This window comes from Crocodylus siamensis, unplaced genomic scaffold, assembly GCF_052110815.1.
Source record: "Crocodylus siamensis isolate JL-2025a unplaced genomic scaffold, ASM5211081v1 HiC_scaffold_396, whole genome shotgun sequence".
NCBI classification, from domain to species: Eukaryota; Metazoa; Chordata; order Crocodylia; family Crocodylidae; genus Crocodylus; species Crocodylus siamensis.
In genome coordinates, this window is record NW_028324806.1 from 19,599 (window position 1) to 31,290 (window position 11,692).

At 50.4% G+C, this 11,692-nt stretch overlaps 1 protein-coding gene across 1 annotated transcript in view; it reads right to left on the reverse strand.

Moving 5' to 3' along the window:
* Positions 1–11,595, reverse strand: part of LOC149851713 (scavenger receptor cysteine-rich domain-containing protein SCART1-like) — a gene marked incomplete at both ends in the record, with an annotated part of 31,186 nt that extends 19,591 nt beyond the window's left edge. Inside the window, one exon of the mRNA XM_090030458.1 lies at positions 11,470–11,595. Within this exon, the coding sequence (XP_089886584.1) occupies positions 11,470–11,595 (126 nt within the window). The remainder of the gene's footprint in view (positions 1–11,469) is intronic.
* Positions 11,596–11,692: the final 97 nt, after the last annotated feature.

The following is an 11,692-nucleotide window of genomic DNA, read 5'->3' on the forward strand; positions in this document are numbered from 1 at the left end:
GTGTGCCACACAGCGGATGCCAACAAAGTTGGCATCATTGACTGCCTTCACCATATTGGCCCCATTGTTGGTGACACCATGAACCCGCGGGTGAGCTTGGCCTGCCCAACGAGCCACCCCTGCACCATGCGGTTCATGGCCCCCATGATCTCCCTCGCCGTGTGGGACTCATCCATTACCTCAGCTTGCAGTAGAGCCCACCGAAGTCCTGACTGATCGCACCAGTGGCCCGTGAGGGAGAGGTAGGCGTGATCACCACCCTGGCTGCTCCAGATGTTCGGAGGTGAAATGCAAGGCTAACTGTGGCCCTGCCTTGCGCAGCTCCTCCCTCAAGTACTCCCTGCATGCCTCATACAGGGAGGGCACCAATACCCTGCTAAAGGTGGTGCATGCAGGCACTTTGTAAACTGGGGCTAGAAGTGCTGCGAACCACCTGAACCCTGGTCGCTCAACTAGGGAGAAGGGCTGGCTGTCCAGAGCAAGCATCTCCCCAATGCTCTGGGTGATCTCACTTGCCTTGGGAATGTGCCCCATTTCTGTCCACCTTTCCCCCACTGGCCCAGGGTGGCCTGCCTCTGTTTTGGGGGTAAGGGGGCTTTGGAGCGAGCGGGGGACTTCCCTTTCGGTACACTCGCACTGGTGCCAGGCTTAGCAGCAGGAAGACGGGTAAGGGGGTGGTGCCTCCTCAGATGCAGCAGCATGGCCGTGGTGGACAAGTGTCTCACGTCCTTGCCACGGCTCATGTGCCTTCGGCAGTGCTGGCAGATGGCAAACCTGGGATCATCTGCCACCTCAAAATGATCCCATGCTACACTACTCCCCCGCTTCTGGGTTGAGGGCGAGGATCCTGCCTTATCGCACCCCTCAGCAGGCTGAGGCTGAACAGCAGGAGGAGCTGCCTCAGCTGAGCCACTTGCCTCCACAACCTCAGCCTCCTCCAAGGTGCTGCTTTTCAGAGGAGACCTGCATCTAGGGGAAACATGAGGGGTGTGGAGCACTAACTCTGATTCCCTCTCAATCCCCAGAACTGCTTGAGCCAGCGTGCTCAGCATCCCTGGTTCCAGCTCCAGCTCCTCCTCTGGCAGCGGGAGGCTCACGCTGAGACCTGAAATTGGGGTGGAAGAGGCAGCGATTCCACTGCTGGTGCCCGCTTCTGAACTGAGCGGAGGTGGTGCAGGTGCAGGGACGTCAGGAGCAGACACTGCTCCCACCTCCTTGTTTCCACTGGCAGCACCGATGTGTGTCTGTGTGTGTGTGTGAATCCTTTTGGATATCTGTCTGTCTTGTTCTCCTGTGAATATCTGTTTCTATCTTGTGGTGTGAATGAAATTATTTGCGTGTGTTCCTGTGTCTCATTATATTATCTGTGTCTTGCTCTTCTGTAAATATCTGTTTGTCTTCTTCCGCTGTGATTTTTTTTCTATATTCTGGGTCTCTGTGTATGTGCACGTGTGCGTGTATGCATGTGTGCATATGTGTGTGCGTGCAATCAAGCAATCTGTGCATCCCTGCATAGTGATAGATAACGCTGGCTGGGAAAATGCAAGTGTCTTGTTGCAAAATTTCCAAAACAAGTTCACAAAAAAATAAGACAAAGAAATAAATTGAATTGCAATACTACAAGTTAATTGGATAGCTAAGCTAATCTAAGATAAGTTAAGCTAAATCCTAACCACTCTTTTATAACACAAAAAAGCAGCAAAGAGGTCTTAGTAACAGCGTTCCTCTCTCACACAGCTGCTGACACCGAACGAGCTGCAAAAGACACAGAAGGGCTGGAAATCAGGGCTTTTATACTTTTTTTAGTCCCACCCCACAGACTCTGCCATTGCTAAGGTATCCAGGGAGAAATCCTTCTCACTAGCTACCTACAGACATCAGTCTTCCCCCCACACCCACACCCCCGGCCCTCTTCTAATTGCCTCAAAATGGCTGAAGCGGCTGGGAAGCATCCGAAGCAGGTCTGAAGTGCTTCAGATGCCCCCGCCCCACTCCGCACACCATTGCTGGTATCCCGCTTCAGCCAGGAAGTGGTGCTTCAGACGGCAGAGCATCCAAAGCAGGTCCGGATCTGAAGTGGGATCCAAAGACTCGCGCAGCCCTAGTGTTCAGATTTCGGTGGGCATCTCTAGACAAGATGTTTACTGTTCAGCTAATTAGCTCCACAGTTAAACATCACCATCTACACGTGCCATGCTATTAGTGCAGAGGAAACTATTTCACGAGACTGGGAGGATCGACGAAAACACCACCTGAGCTCCCAGATCCCTAAGCCCTGCTCCCAACTTCCTGTGGCACCTCATGACCTGGCTGGGGGTGCTCCGAGCCGTGTCATTGGTGCCCACGTGAATAAGGAGCATGGGGTAGTGGTCTGTGGGCTGGTGGAGCTGCGGGATCCTCTCCACAATCTCTTAGATGCGGGTCCTCCGGGAAGCAGCAGACTTCCCGGGCTAAGGGGTTGGGGCGGGAGATTGCCCCCTCAGTGCCCCGCAGGATGGAGTCTCCTACAACAAACACCTTTCGCTTTGACTTGGGGAGAGCGGGGGCAGTAGCTGTGGTTGAGCCTGTGTTGCCTGAGGGAGCCGGCAACTTCCATAGGAAAGTGCTTCTAAATATAAGTACTTTCCTATGGCAGAGTTATTTAAGGTGCCTCAATGCACATATAGACGCTGATCTGGCGGGCTGGGGCGCGAAGGCATTTTCAGTGCTGGGGCTGCCTCCAGCTAGCACCAAACTGAAGCACCCTTGTGTCCCAGCCAGCCCCTGCCCATGCCAGGATGCAGGGCACACACCCTGACTTGTATACCTCTGCAGCTCTGCCCATCTAAGGAAAACTCTATGAACTTAGAAAGAAGGAATACGAGTCATGCCTGCAGCCCAGTTACTTGATAGGTTTTTCTTGCTCTTGGGTGACCAGGTAATGGGGAGTCCTGGCTTAAAGGTATTACCGTGGGTCTAGCTGGGCATTGGGGCATGTAAATCTCACCCTGGTGAAGTTGAGCCCCGTCCTGCACTCCATACAGTAAAGATGACCTGTTCTTCAGGTGGGCCTTCCCTATTCACCAGTAAGGTGGTGCTGATAATGTTGTGCAGCTTCAAATAGGGCCCTGGTTCCCATGGTCCCTGAGCTGGGTCATCATCTCCCTCCACCTTCTAGGAAAAAGCAGCCATCTTCCCATCTCTGGGCCTTGACTCAACAGCTATTTGAATGTCCAAGTGGGGGAAGCAAAGTGCCTAGCAAAGCTGCCTCTGGCCAAATGCACTGGCCTTACAGGAATATTTCAGGATGTTGTGATCTGTAAAGATCTGTGCTTTGTTCCATTTCTCTTCAATGCCTTGCCACCAGTCCCCAAAAGCTGCTCTGACCGCCAGGATTTTGTGTTCCAGGATCTAATAATTTGTTTTTCCAGGCTGATTTTATAGGGAAGGCAGTGCAGGGATGCAGAATCAGTTCAAGACCTCCTGTTGGGAGAGAACTGCATCTACTGCCAGGCTAGATGCATCCAGTTCTACTATTAATGGCAAGGTAGCATGGTCTGGGTGGACTAAAACAGGGGCAGAGGTGAAGGCCTGCTTCAGATATTCAAAAGCTCATTGGGCTTCTGTAGACAAATAGAACTGGATGTTTTTCTCAGTAAGTTAGTGTGAGGGATCACCACCTTAGCAAAATTGATTGTAGACCCCTAATAAAAGTTGGCAAATCCCAGGAACTTTTGCAGCTCCAACATATGCTGGAGGAAGTTTCCATTTTTGCACAGGCTGTATTCTGTGGACAGTCCATTTTCAACCTTTACCTTTCAGGGAATAAAAGAAAACCAAGGTATTCAATGGTAGTTTGATGTAATGAACATTTTTCTAATTTTGTAAATATACCATGCTGACACAACCTTGCCAGCAGTATGCGGATATGCAGCGGGAGGTGGTCAGGGTCTTTAGAGAAGACTTGGATGGAACCCAGCCTGGCAATTAGAAAGTGGTCCAGGAGGCCTCAGGGTGCATCCCTAATGAAGTGCTGGAAGATAGTGGCATTGTTGGTAAGCCTGATGGGCATAACTAAGTATTCAAAGTGCCTGAATAGCATCTGGAAAGCTGTCCTCCATCCATGCCACTCCTAGGCATTCTAGGTTAAAGCTCTCTAGAGGCTGAGGTTGATGAATATACAGGCCACTTGGAGTTGGTGAAGCAGAACTCAAAGTGGGGGACGTGCAATACTGGGTAAAGAAAAGCCAGCTGGTCAAGGGACCAATAGTCTACTGAGTGGCAGAGTATCCCAACTTCCTTTCTGACAAACAGGACAGGGCTCCAGGAGGTGAGGTTGGGCTCCATATGAACCTCAGGGCAGATTTCTCTACCAATACTCACAGAGGGAGGAAAATTAAGTTGCTGACATGAGTTAATATGTGCCACTGGAGTCTTTGTTCCTGCTTGCAGGTCCACTGGGTAATCCTCACTCCAGTGCAGGGGGAGGACTTATGCATTCTTCTATTCAAGCATGTCAGCAAACTCCTGATGCTTCGGAGGCAGGCTGGATTCAGCTTTTGGAGGTGACAACACTGGAGAGGCTGTAATTTTTGGCAAATCTTGGATTATGGGGTGGCCTGCAACCCTAGGTTTCAAGCAGTGGTGCTAGCAGTAGCTGGAATTCAGGCACAGGATCCTCCTGGCTTTTCAGCTCACCAGGAAAACCTCCAAAAACAAGGGGTAATGTGGGGAGCAGATTGCCCCAAAACATATTGACTGTTAGTGCCCAAAAATGTATAGTTCTGGAGTCACGGTCTCCCCAATCCTTGGGCCCAGATGCCAGAGCTGAGCCATTTATTAATTCAGTTCTCTGAGACTTGAGCTACATTTTTAGTAGGATTCACAGGGTGTGAGCCACAGGCTCATTCCACAAAACTGTCTGTTTGCTCCAGAGTCCAGTAAGTCAGTGGGCACTGGTAATAAACTGTCTGTCCCAGGATCAGGAGGTGGGTACACTGCATAATCTGAGGAGTCTGTGGGCTGCATTAGCTGCAGGCTTTGTGGGGCGCATATGAGTTACCTGCCCGAGAGCAGGATGGGACTGCTGAAGGGGACAAAAAGAGAGAAGGAGAGAGAGGAGGTAAAGGTCTGGGCAGGGCTGAGAGGAAGAGTCCCAGCCCAAAAGAGAGACAAGGTACAGATCAGGGAGAGATGAAACTCCAGGGCCTCAGAAATAGAAGTGGAGGGGCTGGAACAAGCCCTTCTAGAAAAAGTGAGCTCTGCTGGTCTAAAATGCACTGGGATCCCTTTGCAGGAACAGTCTGTACATTCAGTTACACTGGAAAAGCCTTTGAAGTACTGCCCTGGCCTTGCCCAGGGACTCCATGCACCTCTGAGTGCTGGGGGTTACTGTGACTCTGGGCTCCTGAGGCAGCCCCACCATGTCAGTCATATTTCAGAGATTCATAGATTGTAGAGTCGGAAGAGACCACAAAGGATCATTGTGTCCAACCCCCTGCCCCTGGCAGGAAAGAAGACCGAGGTCAGATGACCCCAGCCAGCTGGCTATCCAGCCTCCTCTTGAAGACCTCCAAGTTAGGTGACAGCACCACCTCTCTTGAAAGCCCATTCCAGATTCTGGGCACCCTTACTGTAAAAAATATCTTCCTAATATTTAACCTGAATCTACTCTCCACTGGTTTGCACCCATTATTCCTAGTTATTCCCTGGGGTACCCTGGTAAAAAGCACATCCCCAATTACCTTCTGTCCTCCCCTGATAAATTTATAGGTGGCTACAAGGTCACCCATCAGCCATCGTTTGTACAGGCTGAAGAGATCCAGATCTCTCAACCTCTCCTTGTCAGGTCTTTCACGGAGACCACTAATCATGCGAGTGGCCCTCCTCTGAACCCTCTCCAGATCCTCCATGTCCCTCTTGAAATGTGGTGCCCAAAACTGGACACAGTACTCCAACTGCGGCCTGACTAATGCCACATAGAGGGGGAGCATCACTTCCCTTGATCTGTTGGTCATGCATTTGTTAATACACGACAAGGCGCGATTGGCTTTGTTGATGGCCTCGTTACACTGCCGACTCCTGTTCATCTTGGAGTCAACTGTGACTCCAAGATCTCTCTCAGCCTCTGCGTTGCTGAGGAGGTCATCCCCCAGCCTATAGGTGTGTTGGGGATTCCTCCTTCCTAGGTGGAGTACCTTACATTTATCTTTGTTTAACGGCATCCTGTTTCGTTCCGCCCATTGATTTAACCTGTCCAGGTCGGCCTGGATATCCTCCCTGCCCTCTGGTGTTCTAACTTTGCCCCATAATTTGGTATCATCTGCAAACTAGGAGAGGATGCTCACCAGACCCTCGTCCAAATCGCTGATGAAGATATGATGATGATGACGATGATATGGGCAGGAGACCCATGTAGCACCCTGTAAAAGGAGGTGTGTTTCTGTAATACAACAGCTGCTAAACAGTACCTGCCCATGAGCCAGCAATTACCCTATGGTATTCTGAAGCCTAATGAGGGACATCTTAGACCACAATGAAAGTGTGAACTGCAGCTGACACGCAGTGAACCCCACCCCGCCACTCCTGTTTTCTTACAAGTTACTTGATTTTATAGCTTTTTAGTGATACGCGGTCATTTAGAGCACATATCCATAGTATTGTACACATGATGTTGAACACTTACAAGAGCATATGATGCCAACAACATTTCCATGCGAACATGATTAATCTACATAAGGTGTCTGGGGGCAGCACACAAGGTCAGACTCATTCCCCACTGTCCCAGGGGACAAAGTAATGGAAGATGCTTACAGGCAGCTCAAGATGCAGCACACCAGGGGTGGAAGGAAGAGCCCGCACAGCTCATCAACCTTCTTTTTATTCAATTATGGCCAGCCGATGACGTCAGCATCAGACACCGGCCGGTGAAGATAAAAATGGCGGCCAATGTCGCGAAGTGGGCGGATTGTACGGGAGAGAAGCTGCAGCCACCATCAGCAGCAGAAAGGACACTCCCTAAGGGACCCACAAAGCCTGTTAAGCAGGGACAGACACTGGCAGCGCAAGGCAAAGCACCCAATGGGAGTCTGCATGGGACGGCGAGGGAGCAATGGGCACGCTGGTGAGAGGCATGGCTAGAGTGGAACCCGGAGGCAGAGCAGACCCAGGTGGGAGTGCTGGGACGACGGGGCACAGAGGAAGCCCTGCCAGGGGGAGAAGACCCCGGGAGAGCCCTGAGGGGTTTACAATCGGGGCAGGTATTGCCGCCAGGTCCAGCTGGATTGACAGGCAGATGAGAGTGTATACTGGAGGCGACGGGTCAGGGGTACAGCGAAACAACCCCTATTAGAGTCCAGGGAAGGGTAGTAGGGGGCAAGGAGCCGCCACATCAGGGAGTGGTTTATTAGGTATTTTGTTACGTTTATTTTGGTTATCCCAGATGGAGGAGCATAGGGAAGGGTGTGAGTACCCTGAGGAGCGAGGCTGAGGAGAAGCATCGGAAGGTTTACCTTGTTTTTTGGTGTTTCCCCGAAGGAAGGGGGCAGAGGCGAGGGGGCTGAGAGGTAGGCCCACACAGGTGAATGAGGCTATATGCTGCAGGTACCTAGATGCCGAGATGGAAGGCGTCATCCTCACTGAGGGGATGAGACCAACAGAGGGGCGACGCTCTGAAGGAGGCGTGAGGTTGGGGTGTAGGGGTGGTGGAGACCCATGAATGGCCGCCAGGCGAACCACGGGCCACAGAGTACACTCGACAACCAACCTCACCTACTGAGGAACAACAAGTCGTGGCAGACGAGATCAGGGTTGGTGACTCAAAGGGGAGACATCTACTTGGGCAATGACATGAGTCCGCAAGGCGCTTGACATCTACCACCAGATCGAAAAATGCCCGAGAGCGGCTATTTGAAACCTGGCGGCCACACCCACACACTGGCAGCTCTTCAGTCCAAATGGGCCCTTGTCCTTCTCTGAATTGAGAACCTCCTGGGGTGGATACAGCTATTCCACACTGTAACTAAGTACAGAGGACACTGGCAGCCTTGAGATCAAAGTGGGAATCACAGATGCTTCCCAAGGTGTCTCCCTGTTTTATCTCCACACGTCCCACACAGGTCCCATTCCCTACAACCAGACAGGCTTCAATATGACCTAGAACATCAGCAAAGGCAGGAGTTTTCAAAGGGTCTGGGTACCACTGGGTAAGAGCTGGGTACTGTTCCCCTAGAGCACTTTTGGTAAGAGCTCATTGTCAAGGTGCTGATGAGGCAGACCAGCCTGGGCCCAGGGCTGTCAGGAACTCTGAGCAGCCAGGCCAGCCTCAGCCAAGTATTACAGCAGCCACACCTGCAGCAAACCCCAAGTAATGAAATCTGCTGCAGCTTAGGAGCATCAAACATCCTGACTGGCTGCTGGGAGCACTACCTATCCACGTAGCACCAGCTGGGGGTCTGGGTCTTCAGGCAAGTAGGCAGTCCTGCACCTCCTGGTTCCCAACTCTTGTTTTCAGTTTATTTCTGGACTTCTGGTTTGGATTTCACATTGGCTCTGGCTCCTTGCTCCTAATTTTGGTTTGGGTCTGTTTTTCAACTTTGCCCTCTGGATTGAACCTAAGCCTGGCCTCTGCTTCTGGACCTCCCTCTGCTTTGGTATATGGCTTGTGCCCCTTGACCAGAGCCCAGGCCCCATTTGCCCTTGCTGGCCTAACTATTATACAAGACCACCTACAACTTTTCCATTACACACATCCTGATTCACAGTGAAGTGACTGGAGTAACTAGAAATAAAAGACCACTGGATATATTAAGGAAACGTGATATAGGGATACCAATGGGCAATGCCCAAAGAAAGACACTGGACAAAGGCAAAACTAAGAGGTGTGCTTGTGATGGGTCTGTTAGACAAAAGAATATGCTGATGGGATAAAAGATGGATGGTATGCTGACTGCAGAGAGACCAATCTGTAAGCAGAGTCAAGGGAGTGAAGCTGAAGAAAAGCATAAAAAGTGGGGAGCAAGAAAGTTAGTCATCATCATAAATCCAGACTTCAACACTTGTCTGGACTGTCCCAGCCCATGAAATGCCCTTTGGTTCTAGGAGCTGAGTGGCTGTCTTTTCTGTTGAGCAAAGTAATATCTGGGATTGGGTGAGATTATTGTACTGAATATTTCTCTCTCTCTGAATATAGAACTTCTAAGATTATACTTGTTGTATTAATACAGTTAGACTTTGATTTTAAGACCCTGAGCTGTCTGCATTCGTATTTCATGTTCCATTTCAGGGTTACCTGTGCTTTAGTGATCCCTAAGTGCTATCTGGGAGACAGTGGTGCTAAGAAGCACACAAGGGGTATTAGGGCTGCCTTTGACTCCTGCAGACTGAAGACCTGGCATCTAGCACCACTTGGTCAGCTGGGAGTGGCCAGTGGCTTGACCCCAGGATAGGGTTCAAGTTCACATCTGCAGAGCTGTAGTGAGACACTGGTTGGTCTCCGTGCACCCCCATACTACATGCAGATGGTAAAGTCAGTAATAATGATGCAGAGAAGGCAAAAGTGCTCCATAAATATGTCTGTGTTGTAGGATGGATCACAAGATAAGGCTTTCTTATCACATGAGGGGAATACACATCTCTCCAACTGACCAGCAACAAGGCAGAATGGTAACCAGGGCCCACCAAGGATAACAGATCTTAAATTAGCAGGCACAGTGATCTTGCATCCAGGTGTCCTAAATGAAGGAGCTCCTGAGATCTCTGCTCCTGCAATCCCAAAAGCAGTCCAGAAGCGGGGAACAGAGCTAATCCTGTGCCAGTTTTTTAAATAGCATCTGAGCTGTAAAGAGATTTCAGCTTTCACTGCTGACTCCCAATTTCAGTCTCCTTCACTTACCATCCTCGCATCTATACCCCAGTCATAGTCACACAGACCGGCCAGTCTTGTGCATGCCTCTCACAACTTACTGAAATAAATTGCTTGTTTAGTTTCCAGTGTCCCATATTCTAATCCCAGTTTCTCTCCCCATCTCCAGCCCCAGCTGCCCCCAAGGTCCCTGTTCCTCTCCTCTCGGATGTGATTCTTTTTCCTTATGCTGTCTATTCAGATTGCTTCCTTCCTTTCAACAGCACCCGGGTGTCTTTGGAAACTAAATGCCATTTTCAGAAGTGACATAAGGTAGGGTTTCAAAGACACTGAGCCATCTAAAGATGGTGGCAGGAACCCAGTAGGATTTGCCAGAAGCCATGGGAATTCAAGGCTAGGCATTTTGGAAAATGTGACTGGGAACCTTTCTGCACCTTTAGGTACATAAATACTATTTAAGAAATCAGCCCTTAGAATTTATGAAATTAAGGCCCCTGGTAAACTTTACATTTCTTTTGCAATGAACACATTAATCACATGACAAAGTAAAGCATGCCACATGTTCAGGGAATATCAGGATATGGCCAAGAAGCCACAAGTGACACATCTTTGTGGCTGGTTTGCATCCAGCCCTAAATTGAATGTCCTGGCATGTCCCAGACATGGGCTGCCCCCAGACAGATTATAACAATCAGCTGTCAGCATTGGGCAGGAGCAGGAGTCTGGGATTCATCCGCCTCATGCCAGATCTTGGGGATTGGACATGGGGCAGCCCTTCCCCCACCCAAGTCCTGGTTCAGGGCCTGGGGCTGCCCCCTGCACATCCTGGAGAGGCTCCTCCATGCTCAGGGACACATTTCAGAGTGCCTGTAGTTGTGCTGTGGGATGTCTGCTCTGACACGCTGTAATTACAGCACAATTAGAGCAGATGTCATTAACAAAGTTTGCTGGGGCGTGCCAATTAGCATGCTCCTGAAGCCTCAGCATCCATGTATTCAGTGCCCCTGCTCTTCAAAATGGTGGGGGAGGCGCTTTACCTAAAGTTCTTGTCAAACAAGCTTTATTTAAAGCCCCTCCACCACCATTTTGAAGTGAGGGACAGTGAATACACAAGATGGTGAAGGGACTTTAGTTAGAGAAGCTCCCAAGAGGTGCTCTGATTAAAGCACCCGGCCCACCTCCAGACCACGTGTAAAGACACCTACTCCCCAGCTGCAAAACTGAGCAGTCATGCAATTGGGATCTGAGGAATTCTTTACCTGATCCCAAACATTATGCATCCGGTCGTGCATATATGGCATGGCATGATGCACAAGTTTGGGGTTTGGGCATAAAATCCCAGTCACATCATATTCACATGACATTAATGTTTGTGACTTGCTCAGGGCCCAGCCCTTTCCTCTCAAAGATTTGACGTAAAGTTGAGTTTGCTGATTTCTTACCTGAACAGATGACACCGGCATCTCAGTATGATGCAGTAATGCACACCCCATCCCCTGTGGCTGCAGTCCGAGAGAGCAGACTCAGCGCCACGACAGGCAGTATAATACATCCAAATCCTTCCAGACCCTGCTCCAAAATGAGCCCCTCAGTGGCCCTGACAGCAGATCCACATCCCAGCTGCCTACAAACAACCTCAGCATCTGTCATGTCCCACCCGTCATCACACACTGTCCCCCACTCATCCTGGTGTTTAATCTCCACTCTCCCAGCACAGGGGCTGCCTCCGTTCTCCAGCCGTAGCTCATCGGCACCTGCAACAACCGAGAAAGAGCAGGGTTACAGCGAGCCCGGAGCCCCAGCACCATTGTTTATTTGCCCTACTGGCCCGGGCAGCTTCACACCAGGATC